This window comes from Salmo salar, chromosome ssa20 (assembly GCF_905237065.1).
Source record: "Salmo salar chromosome ssa20, Ssal_v3.1, whole genome shotgun sequence".
Taxonomy (NCBI): domain Eukaryota; kingdom Metazoa; phylum Chordata; class Actinopteri; order Salmoniformes; family Salmonidae; genus Salmo; species Salmo salar.
This window is the reverse complement of record NC_059461.1, coordinates 25046096-25066201: the sequence shown is the minus strand read 5'-3', so window position 1 is coordinate 25066201 and position 20106 is coordinate 25046096. Positions and strand designations below refer to the sequence as shown.

The 20106-nt window shown below is 42.8% G+C and overlaps 1 protein-coding gene across 1 annotated transcript in view; it reads left to right on the top strand.

Moving 5' to 3' along the window:
* LOC106579847 (bone morphogenetic protein 1) overlaps positions 1 to 20106 on the top strand; it is a 55519-nt gene that overhangs the window by 19102 nt on the left and 16311 nt on the right. Inside the window, exon 7 of the mRNA XM_014160135.2 lies at positions 10637 to 10761. Coding sequence (XP_014015610.1) covers positions 10637 to 10761 — 125 coding nt within the window. The remainder of the gene's footprint in view (positions 1 to 10636; positions 10762 to 20106) is intronic.

Here is a 20106-nt window from a genome sequence, read left to right as displayed (position 1 = left end):
GAAGGGGGAAAAAAGACATGTCATCCGTATGCATTGGAATAGCGAATGGAGGCCGCTTTCCCACAGTTTAAATCATGCCAGGTAGGCTACTCTGGTTTTATAATAACAGCTGGGGTCCTCCTCTTTTTAGTGGCAACCAACAAAACTCCGATTTCACAACGGATTGAATATAGAAATGTGTGGGCTTATAAGAACACTTATTTCACTTCACGAATCAACCAGTGTTTGAGGAGCATGCAGCCTCTCGCTGTGCGACAGGTGATATTCCGACCAAACTCTGTATGCAATGGCCTCTCCAACCATGTTCCTGCAGCTAACCAGTGCTCATTTGGGAAAGCAAGTGAAATCTGTTCGGGGAATATTGATAGTAACATGTTTTCACCACTAAACATATTTAATTAAACTGTTGACAACCCTTATCTCTTGGCGCTGGAGAAAGGAATGAAGGAGAGGAGGAAATGGAAACGTACAGTGGTAAGAGTCTATAGCTGAAGGTCATGTGTCAGCCTATTAATTATGAAAATCTAAAACATGCTCTATTACTAGGCTATTCAAAATCCAATACAAATGTTTGCAGCGTAGCAGAAGGTAACCAGTCCATCCAGTATGCATAACAATACAGTCTACATTCAAAGGCCATTACTAGAATTTGTTTAATTTTGGAGTATAAGCCAGACCAATTATGTTTTTTGTCGTGCCTAATATGCGGTAGACTATGTATTTTAAAAACGCACAATCATTATTTTAATTCAGGTTTATTTTTTTGTGCTTGGGGTCATATATAGGCCTCTACGTATGGGTGTTCTACCTGCAACATCTTAAATGCTTTGTATTAATCATCACCTTAGAAAGCGCTGTCCATTTCCTTATGTTTGGCTTTGAAATAACATCCACAATGACCATGTTTAACACTCAGTTTCAACCTGTTGAACTTCTTTCTTCAACTTGATCAGCACAGTGAGGTCAAACAAATGTAGCCTAAAGGTGAGTTTTAAAAGCATGATACTGTTTTGATGATGTGTTTGATGTGAATTTGATCGCATTTGCATTGATGTCAGAGTGGTTAGAGGGGCAATAGAGCATTGAGTACCAGGCCATTCGTGACCTGATGATGGTTCGCGTGTTGGGTACTACCAATGCATGTCCAGAGTGCATAAGAGGAGATTACCGTGACTCAACGGTCACATGGAATTTGACTGCGGTCATGACTATTAGTGTGGTGGTAATACCGTTACCGCAACAGCCCTATTCATAGATTTACTAATGTGTCAAAGTCTCTTTAATTTCATTACTTTGTTTCATTTCAGTGCCAGGGGCTGACTTCAATGCGTATGAAAGGTTGCACAAGTTGAAGTTTAGAGTCCTTTAACACACTCTCAGAAAAAAAGTACAGAATTGTACTTAGATGGGTATAAACTCTTGTCACTGTAGTGGTACCCTGTAAGGTACATCCGTTGTACCATTAGGTATATAGTTTTACACTTGTAGTTCATACCTTAAAAGGAAAAGGTATATATTTGCCTTTGTAGGGTACCACCAGTAACAAAATAGTTTATTTTAAGTGGCAAAAACAATATAAAGTCCCTCGTGTACACGCCTCTCCGCTATCTAGTGATTAGTGCTGTTTGAGATCAGTTTGGTTTCGGTTTCATTTTGTTTTTACATTAAATGCACCATGCATTATGTGGGTTGAATGCTGTAACAACATAGAATAAAACAATTAATAAATGTCCCATGATGGTAGTGACTGCCCATTACTGCCTATCATTTACTAACCATCATTTATTCACATTACTTCAATAAAATATTTGTTATCTTTGATTCATTTCTTATTTCATTCCAAGTCATCATTGTATATCTATAGAGCTGCTGCCTATGCTGTCTGACAAATCACTTTTTAAAAATTATTTTAGTAGTTCTTCAAAGTAGTAAATAAGGTATTCTTTTATGACTTCTGAATACCAACTATCAAACACTTAAATCATGTATTTTCAGGTAGAGATACCTCGCAAAGCAACTGCTTTCTATCCCTCTTGCGCATTCTCTCTTATCGTCGTCAACGAGGTCTCTCTGTCTGCTCCACACAGACCAGACAAGCAAGCAGGCGCACAATGTATTATGGTCATTGTAGTTAATTACCACGTTTTCTGCGCTGAACTATGTCGAATTTTGGCCTGTTTGAAACTACAGCTCCCTACTACATCGCACAGTTCGGGCTTGATCTGATTTATCTCTACAGAAACTGAGCATCAAGCTCACAGGAAAAAAACGAACGAAATGGAATTCAAATAAAGTAACCGATGTTGATCAATTAGTTATTTAAAAAACGAAAAATAGCCAAATTAAATTTCGGTTAATCGCTCACACTACCACTATCCCACTTCTGACACCAATGGAGTGAATTCGGTGGGTAGCCCCGACCAGGACTTGAATCTGGGTCCAGCGACTGTCAAGCCAACACCTTAACAGTTACGCCAAGAAGTCTCTACCTCTTTGAAAAGGTCGCTCAGTGTTGGGTTAAGGTTGGTACAGTATTAATTACAGCTTACCCTGTATTTGTCACATGCATTTATGTAAGCCTTTATAGACTTCAGAACTGTCAACGGACATGCACAAACTTCAATTAACATAACCATAGACCACTTAAACTGGTACAACACTTTCACTCACGGGTGGCCAAAAATAAATAACTAATCCACGCCTCCATCCTGGGTAACAAAAATGTACCTTCACAGTACCCCTTTTTTGAGAGTGCGTGATGATTGTACCTTTTTATATTCAAAGTATTGGTTACAAAAATGTGCCATTATACTAGATTAACCGCACATGTACCCTAATAGGTATTGAACAGTACCATGTGAGATCATATGTGCACCTCTGAAGGTACAGGTAACTGCCACAATAAAGGAAACACCAACATAACGTGTCTTAATAGGACGTTGGGCCACCACGAGCCAGAACAGCTTCAATGCACCTTGTCATAGATTCTACAAGTGTCTGGAACTCTATTGGAGGGATGTGACAGCATTCGTCCATGAGAAATTCCATAATTTGGTGTTTTATAATGGCCTGCCCAGCATTTTTATACATGACCCTAAGCATGATGTGATGTTATTTGCTTAATTAACTCAGGAAGCACACTTGTGTGGAAGCACCTGCTTTCAATATACTTTGTAGCCCTCATTTACTGAAGTGTTTCCATTATTTTGGCAGTTACCTGTACCCCAGGAAAGAATACTGTACCCTAACCATACCCTTTATTTTGAAAGTGTACTATTAAATTATTGACCTGCTGACATTCTTAGCTTGGGAGACAGAATCTGAAGAGTTTTAAGTACAGGGAAGCAGGACAAATTTCAATAAACAACACTTGGACTTCATGAATGTGTCATTGCCTTGGCTTTAAGGAAGAACAGCTGCAGAATATATGACTTCTTGAGAGTCTTGACCTTTTTCTCTCTTTCTTCCACAAGTTTATTTTGCCTTGGATCTTTTAACTCTCTCATCGGTCACCGCTTACATTTTAGCATGCAGTGAGATTCAGATAGGATTTTATTGCTCGTCCTTGTAATGGGATTTCAGGATAAAATAGTGTAATCTGGAGTAACATGTCAATAGAGTTGAAAGAGCGGAGTTACAGAGCTTTCCATTTCGATCATGGTATTGTTTCTGATTTACCAAGTTTTCCTAGACAGCGCCAACTTTTTGATATTGTATAGCCTCATGTCCACCTTACCCAGTCCATCTGTACTGTGAGTAGAGCCTGCCTACCAACCCCCATGTAATACAATGCTTATCTGTTCTTCATAATGGGGTTGAGCATATATCATATTCATTTCTTCCAGGTAGCCTTTCAGATAGCTAAGTCTCTCAGTGAGGATGCTGTCCAGTGGCAGCTATGTAGTAAGGGGGGGGGGGGCATTTATGGATGAGGTTTGATTATGTCTTACTTTTGATGAGCTAGCTTTTACCCACAGCCACAGGTTGTTCCAATTATCCCTCCCCTGGTTGGCTCCTGCTGCTGGAGTGTAGCAGCAGCCCAGTAAACCTTCACATCCATCCCCAGTTTCAGGTTTAGGTAGAGCAGCTAGCACCAATGGCCCTGCTGCATCAGGCTGCGTGTCACTTTCATACATCCTGTGAAGTTCCTTGTAAAAGCTCTCCTCTCATAGCGTGAACTGCCTCATTATGCCACATATGGCCTCTTTTGAAGAGGCTTTGATCGTCGTTAGCAACATGATCCCACATACCTGGCAGTTATAGGGTTTTATTCCTGAGGTGTCTGCTGGCTAGCTTCATGGCTCCCAGGTGTTAGCGGGATTTAGGTCAAACACTAATGATCAGATGAACATGTTTAGGTATGGGGGAATGGAGACATATGTACTGTTATTTCCCAGACATTGACTTGACAAGCCAAATCTCAGAGTACAGAATCAAACTGATCCTGTTTCCAGGTGCGTTCTGACTGCAGGCTATAGATTTTGCAATAAAATAGTTTATTTAATTGATCTATTGTTGCATTTGTGATCAAGGCGTCAAAGACGGTTTGTGCAGTGTTTAATAGAAGAGTAAGGACGTAAGGAGTGTAATAAATCACATCAGATATATGCATTCTTTCCCAGATTTTTTTCATGGCCACATAGATGGGATGTGTTAAGAAAGCTTTTGTCTCATATTATCTTACTTTTTCCTCTTAAGATTTTTCTCTGTAGAATGTATCTAAGGATTAAGAAAAAAACCATCGAAACTCTCCTAATGCTGTTGTAGTACATGCTGCTGCTATTTGACAAAAAAAAAGTATTTTTGGCCTTGAAGTAGGCTTGAAAAGGAGAGCAGTGAATGTGTCATAATCTTAATGATACTCCACCGTGCCAGTTTGTCCGTGGGTGCTAGCTGACCTCTTTCTTCCAGATTCCCTGTCTGATGTATCTGCCCCAGACCGAGACAGTGGTGTTATAGTGGCTGTTTGAGGTTTGGACCAGCCCACCCTCTGACTACTGCATGCTATTTTGGGTTGTGTCCATCCATTCTCATTTTTTGGGGGCTGCAGTTCAGCACTGTTTCCGTTGGATCAAAGCATGGCCAAACAAATCCACTTGGGACTGAGGTGTCATTGTAATTATATACTGAACAAAAAATATAAACGCAACATGTAAAGTGTTGGTCCCATGTTTTCATGAGCTGAAATAAAAGATCCCAGAAATGTTCCATACGCACAAAAAGATAAATTATCTCAAATTCTGTGTACACATTTGTACATCCCTGTTAGTGAGCATTTCTCATTTGCCAAGATAATTCCTCCACCTGACATGTGTGGCATATCACGAAGATGTTTAAACAGCATAATCACTACACAGGTGCACCTTGTGCTGGGGACAATAAAAGTCCACTCTAAAATGTGCAGTTTTGTCACACAACACAATGCTACAGATGTCTCAAGTTTTTTGAGGGAGTGTGCAAATGGCATGTTGACTGCAGGAATGTCCACCAGAGCTGTTTCCAGATAATTTAATGTTTATTTCTCTACCATAAGGCGCATCCATCATTGTTTTAGAGAATATGGAAGTACGTCCAACCGGCCTCACAACTGCAGACCACATGTAACCACACCGGCCCAGGACCTCAACATCCGGCTTCTTCACCTGCAGGATTGTCTAAGAGCAGCCACCCAGACAGCTGATGAAACCGAAGACTTTCTGCACACACTGTCAGAAATCATCTCAGGGAAGCTCATCTGTGTGCTCGCTGTCCTCACCAGGGACTTAACATGACTGCAGTTTGGCGTCGTAACCAACTTCAGTGAGCAAATGCTCACATTCGATGGCCACTGGCACGATGGAGAAGTGTGCTCTTCACAGATGAATCCCGGTTTCAACTGTACCAGGCAGATGACGGCGTCGTGTGGGCGAGCGGTTTGCTGATGCCAATGTTGTGAACAGAGTGCCCCGAGGTGGTGGGGTTATGGTATGAGCAGGCATAAGCTATGGACAACGAACACAATTGCATTTGCTCATGTTTCAGCATGATAATGCACAGCCCCATGTTGCAAGGATCTGTACACAATTCCTAGAAGCTGAAAATGTCCCAGTTCTTCCATGGCCTGCATACTCACCAGACATGTCACCCATTTGAGCATGTTTGGGATGCTCTGGATCGACGTGTACGACAGTGTGTTCCAGTTCCCGCCAATATCCAGCAACTTCGCACAGCACTTGAAGAGGAGTGGAACAACATTCCAAAGGCCACAATCAACAGCCTGGTCAACTCTATGCGAAGGAGATGTGTCACGCTGCATGAGGCAAATGGTGGTCACACCATACACTGACTGGTTTTCTGATCCACGCCCTTACCTGTTTTTTAAGGTATCTGTGACCAACAGATGAATATCTCTATTTCCAGTCATGTGAAATCCATAGATTAGGGCCTAATGAATTTATTTCAATTGACTGATTTTCTTATATGAACTGTAATTCAGTAAAATCTTCGAAATTGTTGCATGTTGCGTTTATATTTTTGTTCAGTATAGTTTTTATAGTTTGAGATGGATGAAGAAGTGATTGATAGAAAGGATATGGGAGTGTATGTTGTTAAAAGTTTGGTCACTTAGAAATGTCCTTGTTTTAGAATGAAAAGCTTTTTTTTTTGTCCATTTTAAAATAACATCAAATTGATCAGAAATACAGTGTAGACGTTGTTAATGTTGTAAATGACTATTGTAGCTGGAAACGGCAGATGTTTTATGGAATATCTACATAGTTGTACAGAGGCCCATTATCAGCAACCATCACTCCTGTGTTCCAAGGTATCTGTGACCAACAGATGCATATCTGTATTCCCAGTCATGTGAAATCCATAGATTAGGGCCTGATGAATTTATTTCAATTGACTGATTTTCTTATATGAACTGTAACTCAGTAAAATCTTTGAATTTGTTGCATTTTCTATTTTTGTTCAGTGTATAATACATACAAACCCAGCATAAAGGTTTCACATAATCTTTGTCAGGCAGTGGGCAGTCTATAGGGGATTGCGTGACAATGGGGGAGTATCCTGACACAGTATCATGAGGTTCCCTCCCACAGCCGTGTGTGTGTGTGTGTGTGTGTGTGATTGAATTTTGGTACCGTCTGTGCAATTCGACCCAAATTTTCCCAAACAAAATGTGAAACTGTTTAGCAGTACAGACAGCGGTACCAGTGATTGTTGTTCCAATTTAATGCCCCTTTCCCAATTGCAGGAAGAGATTTGATAGGCCCCAGCTCCCCAATGTGACTGTAACGTGAGTCTGGGCACACGCAAAGCGAGTGAAAGCTGGAGGAGAGGGAGGCCAGGCCAGACCAGACTGTAATCATTACTACACAGCTCTCTGATATGAGAACCAGCTGTTAGCTCTCCTTTTGTTCTTATTTTTCTGCCCTCTTTTTCACTGAGCCTAGACCTATCCTCCATGCCTCCTATTGCAGCCTCGCTGTCTGGACCTCGTCCCAAATAAACTGCCATGCGCTCGTGGCAACTGAATTTTGAGAAGCCGGGAGGCTGAGATTGGATACAAACACTGCCAGGCCACTGCACAGAATGGGCTGTCTGGCCCTTTATTTTCTAACTGTATAGACAGAATGAAGTAGGTTTACGATTGTTGATGCTCCCTGCTTTGTTGTCATTTCACCACTCTGAGCATTCCTATTTTCCCTGAATATAGCCTTATACCATTATTTTACTGTTTAGAGATACAATCCACAATGAAAAAATGTATCTAGAGTGTGGTCAGTGTGTTTTCAGAGATCCTTATTAGGAGACAAGGTGCTCCTGTTAGCTTTTCTCAAGTCACTGAGGTTTGTGATCCGGTTTACATTTCCCCTGCATTCTGATTGGCTGATGTACCTGTCCCAATGTCTCCCTTTGTTTCCCCATTATTAGCCTGTGTGTTTGCACAGCGTTTTTACTGTAAATCACCGTGGGAAGCCAGGGCCTTTGCTGAGGTTGTTGTTGGGAAGATTTCATGGGCAGCCCTCATGTTTTGAAGTGTCTCCTGGGGGCAAGTAAGGCAGCTCCTCATGCTTTTTGTCTGGGGCATGTTACCCGACTCTGGGCTTTATCCGCCCCCCTACGCTGGGGACATTTTTAAGGCCTGGTGCATGGAGCAGAGCCAACTCAAATAAAGACCTTCCAGTGTGCCCTTTGTCTACTCTGACACCGGCTGCAGTGGCGTTGTTCACCGGCAGCCAGCATACGGCAGGCAGACAGGCAGGCAGACAGACAGGCAGGCAGTGCTTCAACTGTTAGCTCAGGCTGTTCTGTTTGCACATGCCTGGCATTGATGGGCACGTCACCATGGGAACGGCCAGGGATAGGGCCTTTGCTCGCCATTGCAGAGAGAGAAAAGGAGATGATAAACTAGCAAAGTGTCAAGTGAGAAAGTGGTGTGAAAACGTCTGTTTTTTCGGCATCAACTGTTCCTTTTCAAGCCAAACGCCAGCCACCATGGTGTGAGTTTTGTACTTCTTTGTAATCGTTCTTGTTCCTTTTGACTTTTAATCCTTATGCTAAATGTTGTTGTCCATACAACAAATCAATCCATTTTGAGATTTTCCCATAGAGTTGTCAGAGGGCTTTTGTTTGCAGTGTTGGACTTTTTGTTCTGTACAGCCTGTACAGATGGAAGTAGTACAGCACACATGAGGTCAGTGTGAGTTCAGTTCTGACACTCAGACCTGTCTGAACTACCTACGTCCTCTGAGGAGGACATTCCTACAGCCTTAGAGGGGACCACTGACCAGGAACAGTCCATTGGTTAGTTATTATATAATAATATGAGATGTTAGGCACTTAGTTATTTTGAATTTTTTTGTATTATAGATTTCTTTGTATTTTTCCGCCTTTTTCTCCCAATTTCAATTATGATTTTTGTCTCATCTCTGCAACTCCCCAATGGGCTCGGGAGAGGCAAAGGTCGAGTCGTGCGCCCTCTGAAACATGACCCGCCAAACCACGCTCATTAACACCCACCCGCTTAACCCAGAAGCCAGCTGCACCAATGTGTCGGAGGAAACAATGTTCAACTGAAGTCAGCCTGCAGCTGCCCGGCCCGCCACAAGGAGTCGCTAGAGTGCGATGAACCAAGAACCCCCCCCCTCGCCTCTCGGCCAAACCATAGTGAGATCACTGATGAGAACCAGTCAGTGGGCAGCACGACTTGGCATCACACTCTGTCCACTCTCTTAACTGGCAGAATGTTCCAGTGCGTATTTGGTGGTGTCTCTGCACCAAATTCCAAAAACAATAACAGTGTTTCAGATGGGGGGGGAACATTTTGTGCATATTTTCTCATGTGTTCGTTCGTACACGTATGAATTCAAAGGCTTATTACATATCTTTATTATTATTTGAGTTATTTCCACATCTTCACCTTTTTAAATGCATCCCTTGCTGATCCAGAGAGAGTGAAACAGGGATTATATGGCCTCCAAGCCCCTTGTCTGCCCCCATACAGTAGATCTCACTCTTTGGCTTAGGACCTACTGGCAGGCCGCCAGACTCACACAGGCAAAGCTGTGGCCTGATGCTTCCATAAGTTTCAGCGTCCTCAGTAGATCCCTGAATAATGCCTACTGTCAGTGTTACTGGCAGCAGTTTAGCTGCTGGCTGATGGATCTTTAGGCTTCACCAGAGTCCTCTGAGTGAACATGTATTTTCTGAGTGTGTGTGCAGTGGTGGAAAAAGTACCCAATTGTCATTCTTGACTAAAAGTAAAGATACCTTTTAATAGAAAATGACCCAAGTGAAAGTCACCCAGTAAAATGCTACTTGAGTAAAAGTCTAAAAGTAGGGCCTCTCGAGTGGTGCAGTGGTCTAAGGCACTGCATCGCAGTTGTTAGCTGTGCCACTAGAGATTCTGGGTTCGAGTCCAGGCTCTCCCGAGACCGGGAGACCCATGGGGCAGCGCACATTTGGCCCAGCGTCGTCCAGGTTGGGGGAGGGTTTGGCCGACAGGGATATCCTTGTCCCATCGCGCACTAGCGACTCCTGTGGTGGGCCGGGCGCAGTGCACGCTGACAGTCACCAGGTGTTTCCTCTGACACATTGGTGTGGCTGGCTTCCGGGTTAAATGGGCATTGTGTCAAGAAGCAGCGTGGCTTGGTTGGGTTGTGTTTCTGAGAACGCATGGCTCTCGACGTTCCCCTCTCCCGAGTCCGTACGGTAGTTGCAGCAATGAGACAAGACTGTAACTACCAATTGGATATCACGAAATTGGGGAGAAAAAGGGGTGAAAATACCAAAAAAATACAATTAAAAAAGCTAAAGTAAAGTAAAAGTATAATTCATTTCACATTCTTTATATTAAGCAAACCAGAAAGCACCATTTTCTTGTTTTTTCATTTAAGGATAGCGAGTACTTTTGGGTGTCAGGGAAAATGTATGGAGTAAAAAGTACATTATTTTTATTTAGGAATGTAGGAATATAGTAAGTAAAAGTTGTCAAAAAGTAAAGTAAATTACAGATACCCCAAAAAACTGCTTAAGTATTTTTACTTAAGTACTTTAAACCAATGTGTGTGCGCGCCAGTGTGAATGTGTGAGTGCCTTCTTGGTTTTGTTGTGTTTTGATCTAACCTCAGTCTCTTCTCCTGAAATGCAGAGGAATCTTCTTGGACACAATCCTGCCACGCTATGATGTCAATGGAGTGAGACCGCCGATTGGCCAGAGGACAAGGCTAAGCAAAGGGGATATCACACAGGCACGCAAACTCTACAAGTGTTCCAGTAAGAACAGCACAATATTTGTAAACAATATTTTGAATGGGTTCAACATACATGTTGGTGTAGAGTTGATACATACCATATGGTAGACATTAAACAATAGGCCTATGAAGTTGAGATAATATTGCATAATGGACATAATATAGTGCTTGCTGTTGCTTTAGCTTACTGCTGGGAGTGAGATTGTATTCTCCTTTTTCGTGTCTCATTATCACTGAGAGTGAATACTCAAAACACTTTGTTTTCTGAGGTCGTTTACTGTACATTGGATGGAAAAAGTTGAGCATTTACCATTAATGTGGCGTGGTTCCCTGGCAGTGGAGGCTGCTGAGAGGAGGACAGCTCATAATAATGGCTGGAATATAGTTAATGGAATGGCATGAAAACATGGTTTTCATGGGTTTGATACCATTCCATTATACTCCATTCCAGTCATTATTATGAGCCGTTCTTCCCTCAGCAGCCTCCACTGTTCCCTGGCTATGGTTGCTGTGACTCCCCCGGCCAGGAGAAGGAGTGTAAACAGTGCCCTAGGACAGGAAGTTTGTCATCACTCTTTCCCAGATAGACCCAAAAGAACAGCTGTTCTCAAGAGGACAATGACTAGAATGATGGCTGGGAATCAACACTCTGTTCTTAGGGTCCAGAGATCACGACATTTACAATGTAAACTGAATACATACAGTTGAAGTTGGAAGTTTACATACACCTTAGCCAAATACATTTAAACTCAGTTTTTCACAATTCCTGACATTTAGTCCTAGTAAAAATGTCCTTTCTTAGGTCAGTTATGATCGCCGCTTTATTTTAAGAATGTGAAATGTCAGAATAATAGTAGAGAGAATGATTTATTTCAGCTTTTATTTCTTTCTTTCATCACATTCCCAGTGGGTCAGAAGTTTACATACACTCCGTTAGTATTTGGTAGCATTGCCTTTAAATTGTTAAACTTGGGTCAAACGTTTTGGGTAGCGTTCCACAAGCTTCCCACAATAAGTTGAGTGAATTTCGGCCCATTCCTCCTGACAGAGCTGGTGTAACTGAGTCAGGTTTGTAGCCACAAATGTTCTATAAGATTGTGGTCAGGGCTTTGTGATGGCCACTCCAATACCTTGACTTTGTTGTCCTTAAGCCATTTTGCCACAACTTTGGAAGTATGCTTGGGGTCATTATCTATTTGGAAGACCCGTTTGCGACCAAGCTTTAACTTCCTGACTGATGTCTTGAGATGTTGCTTCAATATATCCATATAATTTTCCTCCAAATGATGCCATCTATTTTGTGAAGTGCACCAGTCCCTCCTGCAGCAAAGCACCCCCACAACATGATGCTGCCACCCCGTGCTTCACGGTTGGGATGGTGTTCTTCGGCTTGCAAGCATCCCCCTTTTTCCTCCAAACATAACAATAGTCATTATGGCCAAACAGTTCTATTTTTGTTTCATCAGACCAGAGGACATTTCTCCAAAAAGTACAATCTTTGTCCCCATGTGCAGTTGCAAACCGGAGTCTGGCTTTTTTTATGGTGGTTTTGGAGCAGTGGCTTCTTCCCTGCTGAGCGGTCTTTTAGGTTATGTCGATATAGGACTCGTTTTACTGTGGATATAGATACTTTTGCACCTGTTTCCTCTAGCATCTTCACAAGGTCCTTTGCTGTTGTTCTGGGATTGATTTGCACTTTTCGCACCAAAGTACGTTCAACTCTAGGAGACAGAACACGTCTCCTTCCTGAGCGGTATGACGGCTGCGGGGTCCCATGGTGTTTATACTTGCATACTATTGTTTTTACAGATGAACGTGGTACCTTCAGGCATTTGAAAATTGCTCCCAGGGCTGAACCAGACTTGTGGAGGTCTACAATTTTTGCCTGATTTCTTTTGATTTTCCCATGATGTCAAGCAAAGAGGCACTGAGTTTGAAAGTAGGCCTTGAATACATCCACAGGTACACCTCCAATTGACTCAAATGATGTCAATTAGCCTATCAGAAGCTTCTAAAGCCATGACATAATTCTTTGGAATTTTCCAAGCTGTTTAAAGACACAGTCGACTTAGTGTATGTAAACTTCTAACCCACTGGCATTGTGATACAGTGAATTATAAGTGAAATAATCTGTCTGTAAACAATTGTTGGAAAAATGACTTTCATGCACAAAGTAGATGTCTTAACCGACTTGCCAAAACTATAGTTTGTTAACAAGAAATTTGTGGAGTGGTTGAAAAACAAGTGTTAATGACTCCAACCTAAGTGTATGTAAACTTCCGACTTCAACTGTACATGTAGGTGTTGGAAACGAAAACAAAACACTCCTGGCGCTTTACTAGTAGTTCCGTTGGTCTTGAGAAATCCTTTTTGAAGGGACAACTTTTACAAGTTTGAAATAGTCATTCAAAAAATAAAAGTGATGTCAGTGTGTTAATTGTGGCTTAGACAGGGGAAACGGGGTTTGTCAGAACCACATTAAAGCTCAGTGAATAAACGGCATACTGCTGACCAGAACTGGACCGCTGAATGTGGTTTTATTTTGGGCAATCATCCGTCTTGACCATAGATGGTTCAGAGGGGTGGGGCTGGTTGAATGGGCGTGTTATGTGTCTTTCCCAGTGATTAACTCCGTCTCAGTGAAACAGGAGAGAGTAGATGATGTGGCGCACAGCAGCACAGCACATGCAGCTAGGAGGGAGTCTCTGTCTGTTTTCCTGGAAAACAGATCCAGCGAGCATAGTGAGGTGGATCCTCATTCATACAGCATTCCTGGGAGTATTTGTCATACCCCAGTGTGCTTGTTAATGGTTTAGTATCAGTCAAACCTCTGCCAAGAGTTATTAGACAAAGCTCTCGCCTCCTCTTTATATGCTCACACAGGTTTGGAGGGAGTCAATGAACGGTAACTGTTGGGGGAGATATTTTTCTTTCTCCCACTGAAGCAGAGGAAGGTGAAGTGAGCAGGGAAGTAATATCTGAGGCTTGTGTCCTAGAGAGACAATAATTATATGCTTTCATGCTTTTTCCTCTCCTCTGTTGATCAGTGAGTAGAAAGCTCCCAAGGTCTGTTCAGTTCCCCTAGAGCCAGTTTTTCCCAAACTTTTTATAGTCACCGACCCCTTCAAACATTCAACCTCCAGCTGCGTACCCCCTCTCGCACCACGTTCAGCGCACTCTCAAATGTTGTTTTTTGCCATCATTGTAAAACTTCCACACACACATTATACGATACACTCATACTTATGTTTAACAAATGTGAGTTTTTGTCACAACCTGGCTTGTGGGAAGTGACAAAGAGCTCTTATAGGACCAGGGCACAAATAATAATATAATAATAATCAATAATTTTGCTCTTTATTTAACCATCTTACGTATAAAACCTTATTTGTTCATCGAAAATTGTGAGTAACTCACCACAGGTTAATGAGAATGGTGCGCTTGAAAGGATGCTCATAACTCTGCAATGTTGGGTTGTATTGGAGAGAGTCTCAGTCTTAAATCATTTCCCACACACACAGTCTGTGCCTGTATTTAGTTTTCATGCTAGTGAGGGCCGAGAATCCATTCTCACATAGACACGTAGTTGCAAAGGGCATCTGTCTTAACAGCGCGATTTGCCAAGGCAGGATACTTTGAGCGCAGCCCAATCCAGAAATCTGACAGTGGCTTCTGATTAAATTACATTTTCACAGAACCGCTGTTGCAATTCCGATGAAGCTCTCTTGTTCAGATATCGTTAAGTGGACTGGAGGCAGGGCATGAAAGGGATAACAAATCCAGTTGTTTGTGTCGTCCGTTTCGGGAAAGTACCTGCGTAATGGCGCACCCAACTAACTCCGGTGCTTCGCTACAGTTGAAGTCGGAAGTTTACATACACTTAGGTTGGAGTCATTAAAACTCGTTTTTCAACCACTCCACAAATTTCTTGTTAACAAACTATAGTTTTGGCAGGTCGGGTAGGACATCTACTTTGTGCATGACACAAGTAATTTTTCCAACAATTGTTTTCAGACAGATTATTTAACTTATTATTTAACTGTATCACAATTCCAGTGGGTCAGAAGTTTACATTCACTAAGTTGACTGTGCCTATTAAACAGCTTGGAAAATTCCAGAAAATTATGTTATGGCTTTAGAAGCTTCTGATAGGCTAATTGACATAATTTGAGTCAATTGAAGGTGTATCTGTGGATGTATCTCAAGGCCTACCTTCAAACTCAGTGCCACTTTGCTTGACACCATGGGAAAATCAAAAGAAATCAGCCAAGACCTCAGAAAAGAAATTGTAGACCTCCACAAGTCTGGTTCATCCTTGGGAGTGATTTCCAAACGCCTGAAGGTACCACGTTCATCTGTACCAACAATAGTACACAAGTATAAACACCATGGGACCACGCAGCCGTCATAACGCTCTGGACGGAGACACGTTCTGTCTCCTAGAGTTGAACGTACTTTGGTGCGAAAAGTGCAAATCAATCCCAGAACAGCAGCAAAGGACCTTGTGAAGATGCTAGAGGAAGCGGGTATAAAAGTATATATATCCACAGTAAAATGAGTCCTATATCGACATAACCTGAAAGGCCGCTCAGCAAGGAAGAAGCCACTGCTCCAAAACTGCCATAAGAAAGCCAGACTCCGGTTTGCAACTGCACATGCGGACAAAGATTGTACTTTTTGGAGAAATGTCCTCTGGTCTGATTAAACAAAAATAGAACTGTTTGGCCATAATGACCATCGTTATGTTTGGAGGGAAAAAGGGGGAAGCTTGCAAGCCGAAGAACACCATCCCAACCGTGAAGCACAAGGGTGGCAGCATCATGTTGTGGGGGTGCTTTGCTGCAGGAGGGACTTGTGCACTTCACAAAATAGATGGCATCATGAGGAGGAAAATTATGTGGATATATTGAAGCAACATCTCAAGACATCAGTCAGGAAGTTAAAGCTTGGTCGTAAATGGGTCTTCCAAATAGATAATGACCCCAAGCATACTTCCAAAGCTGTGGCAAAATGGCTTAAGGACAATAAAGTCATGGTATTGGAGTGGCCATCACAAAGCCCCGCACCCCACCATACCCCTGTCTGTACATTATGCCCTGAGTCTATTCTACCACGCCCAGAAATCTGCTCCTTTTAATCTCTGTCCCAAACGCACTAGATGACCAGTTTTGATAGCCTTTAGCTGTACCATCATCCTACTCCTCCTCTGTTCCTCGGGTGATGTGGAGGTTAACCCAGGCGCTGCGTGTCCCCAGACACTCTCATTTGTTGATTTCTGTAACCGAAAAAGCCTTGGTTTCATGCATGTTAACATCAGAAGCCTCCTCCCTAAGTTTGTTTTACTCACTGCTTTAGCACACTCCGCCAACCCTGATGTCCTTGCCGTGTCTGAAACCTGGTTTAGGAAGGCCACCAAAAATTCAGAGATTTCCATACCAAACTACAACATTTTCCGTCAAGATAGAACTGCCAAAGGGGGAGGAGTTAGCCTGCAAAGTTCTGTCATACTTTCCAGGTCTATGCCCAAACAGTTTGAGCTTCTAATTTGAAAAATTAATCTCTCCAGAAATAAGTCCCTCACTGTTGCCGCCTGTTATAGACCCACCTCAGCTCCCAGCTGTGCCCTGGACACCATATGTGAATTGATTGTCCCCCCATCTATCTTCAGAGTTCGTTCTGTTAGGTGACCTAAACTGGAATATCCTTAACACCCCGGCAGTCCTACAATCTAAGCTAGATGCCCTCAATCTTAGACATATTATCAAGGAACCCACCAGGTACCACCCTTAATCCGTAAACATGGGCACCCTCATAGATATTATCCTGACCAACTTGCCCTCCAAATACACCTCTGCTGTTTTAATCAGGATCTCAGCGATCATTGCCTGCATCCGCTATGGGTCCGCGGTCAAACGACTACCCCTCATCACTGTAAAACGCTCCTTAAAACACTTCTGCGAGCAGGCCTTTCTCATCGACCTGGCCCGGGTATCCTGGAAGGATATTGACCTCATCCCGTCAGTCTAAGGATGCCTGGTCGTTCTTTTAAAGTAATTTCCTCACAATCTTAAATAAGCATGCCCCTTTCAAAAAATGTAGAACTAAGAACAGATATAGCCCTTGGTTCACTCCAGACCTGACTGCCCTTGACCAGCACAAAAATATCCTGTGGTGGACTGCACTAGCATCGAATAGTCCCCGCGATATGTAACTTTTCAGGGAAGTCAGGAACCAATAAACGCAGTCAGTCAGGAAAGCAAAGGCAAGCTTTTTCAAACAGAAATTTGTATCCTGTAGCTCTGACTCCAAAAGGTTTTGGGACACTGTAAAGTCCATGGAGAATAAGAGCACCTCCTCCCAGCTGCCCACTGCACTGAGGCTAGGTAACACTGTCACCACCGATAAATCCACGATAATCGCAAATTTCAATAAGCATTTCTCTATGGCTGGCCATGCTTTCCTCCTGGCTACCCCAACCCCGGCCAACAGCTCCGCACCCCCCACAGCTACTTGCCCAAGTCTCCCCAGCTTCTCCTTCACCCAAATCTAGATAGCAGATGTTCTGAAAATCTGCAAAACCTGGACCCGTACAAATCAGCTGGGCTAGACAATATGGACCCTCTCTTTCTAAAATTATCCGCCGCCATTGTTGCAACCCCTATTACCAGTCTTTTCAACCTCTCTTTTGTGTCGTCCGAGATCCCTAAAGATTTGAAAGCTGTCACGGTCATCCCCCTCTTCAAAGGGGGTGACACTCTAGACCCAAACTGTTATAGACCTATATCCATCCTGCCCTGCCTTTCTAAAGTCTTCGAAAGCCAAGTTAATAAACAGATCACTGACCATTCTAAATCCCACCGTACCTTCTCCGCTGTGCAATCCGGTTTTCAAGCCGGTCATGGGTGCACCTCAGCCACGCTCAAGGTACTTAACAATATCATAACCGCCATCGATAAAAGACAGTACTGTGCAGCCGTTTTCATCGACCTGGCCAAGGCTTTCGACTCTGTCAATCACCGTATTCTTATCGGCAGACTCAACAGCCTTGGCTTCTCAAATGACTGCCTCGCCTGGTTCACCAACTACTTCTCAGACAGAGTTCAGTGTGTCAAATCGGAGGGCCTGTTGTCCGGACCTTTGGCAGTCTCTGTGGGGGTACCACAGGGTTCAATTCTCAGGCCGACTCTTTTCTCTGTATATCAACGATGTCGCTCTTGCTGCGGGTGATTCCCTGATCCACCTCTACTCAGACGACACCATTCTGTATACATCTGGCCCATTCTTTGGACACTGTGTTAGTTAACCTCCAAACGAGCTTTAATGCCATACAACACTCCTTCCGTGGCCTCCAACTGCTCTTAAATGCTAGTAAAACCAAATGCATGCTTTTCAACCGTTCGCTGCCCGCACCCGCCCGCCCGACTAGCATCACTACTCTGGACGGTTCTGACTTTGAATATGTGGACAACTACAAATACCTAGGTGTATGGCTAGACTGTAAACTCTCCTTCCAGACTCATATTAAACATCTCCAATCCAAAATAAAATCTAGAATCACGCCGCCAAACATACCCTCGTAAAACTGACTATCCTACCGATCCTCGACTTCGACGATGTCATTTACAAAATGGCTTCCAATACTCTACTCATTAAACTGGATGCAGTCTATCACAGTGCCATCCATTTTGTCTCCAAAGCTCCTTATACCACCCACAACTGTGACCTGTATGCTCTAGTTGGCAGGCCCTCGCTACATATTCGTCGCCAGACCCACTGGCTCCAGGTCATCTATAAGTCTATGCTAGGTAAAGCCCCGCCTCATCTCAGCTCACTGGTCACGATGACAACACCCACCCGTAGCACGCGCTCCAGCAGGTATATCTCACTGATCATCTCCAAAGTCAACACCTCGTTTGGCCGCCGTTCCTTCCAGTTCTCTGCTGCCAATGACTGGAACGAATTGCAAAAATCGCTGAAGCTGGAGACTTATATTCCCCTCACTAACTTTAAACATCAGCTATCTGAGCAGCTAACCGATCGCTGCAGCTGTACATAGCCCATCTGTAAATTGCCCACCCAATCTACCTACCTCATCCCCATATTGTTTTTATTTACTTTTTTGCTCTTTTGCACACCAGTATTTCTACTTGCACATCATCATCTGCTCATCTATTACCCCAGTGTTAATTTGCTAAATTGTAATTACTTTGCTACTATGGCCTATTTATTCTCTTTCCTCCTCACGCCATTTGCACACACTGTATATAGACTTTTTTGTGTTATTGACTGTATACTTGTTTATTCCATGTGTAACTCTGTGTTGTTTGTGTTGCACTGCTTTGCTTTATCTTGGCCAGGTCGCAGTTGTAAATTATTTTTATTTTTTTGAGTCATTTAGCAGACGCTCTTATCCAGAGCGACTTACAGTAGTGAATGCATACATTTCTTTTTTTTTTCATTTCATACATTTTTTTCGTACTTGGCCCCCCGTGGGAATCGAACCCACAACCCTGGCGTTGCAAACACCATGCTCTACCAACTGAGCTACGGGGAAGGCTAAGGTAAATGAGAACTTGTTCTCAACTACCTTACCTGGTTAAATAAAGGTGAAAAAATAAATAAATAAAAAGTCAATCCTATCGAAGATTTGCGGGCAGAACTGAAAAAGCATGTGCGAGCAAGGAGGCCTTCAAAGCTGACTCAGTTACACCAGCTCTGTCAGGAGGAATGGGCCAAAATTCACCCAACTTATTGTGGGAAGCTTGTGGAAGGCTACCCAAAACGTTTGACCCAAGTTTTAAACACTTTAAAGGCAATGGTACCAAATACTAATTGAGTGTATGTAAACTTCTGACCCACTGGGAATGTGATGGAAATAAATAAAAGCTGAAATAAATCATTCTCTCTGCTATTATTCTGACCTTTCACATTCTTAAAATAAAGTGGTGTTCCTAACTGACCTAAGAAAGATAATTTTTACTAAGATTAAATGTCAGAGATTGTGAAAAACTGAGTTTAAATGTATTTGGCTAAGGTGTATGTAAACTTCTGACTTCAACTGTATATCACATTTGACATTGTCCGTAAGCTTGAGTTCATTTGCACACAAAAAAAATCATACAATTATGGCAAGACCTGTGTGTTGTCCTTGTTAATGCAGATAGAGAAGAGCTCCAACGTCTTAATCATAGCATCAATTTTGTCCCGCACATTGAATATAGTTGTGGAGAGTCCCTGTAATCCTAGATTCAGATCATTCAGGCGAGAAAAAACATCACCCAAATAGGCCAGTTGTGTGAGAAACTCGTCATCGTGCAAGCGGTCAAACAACTGAAACTTATGGTCAGTAAAGAAAACTTTAAACTCG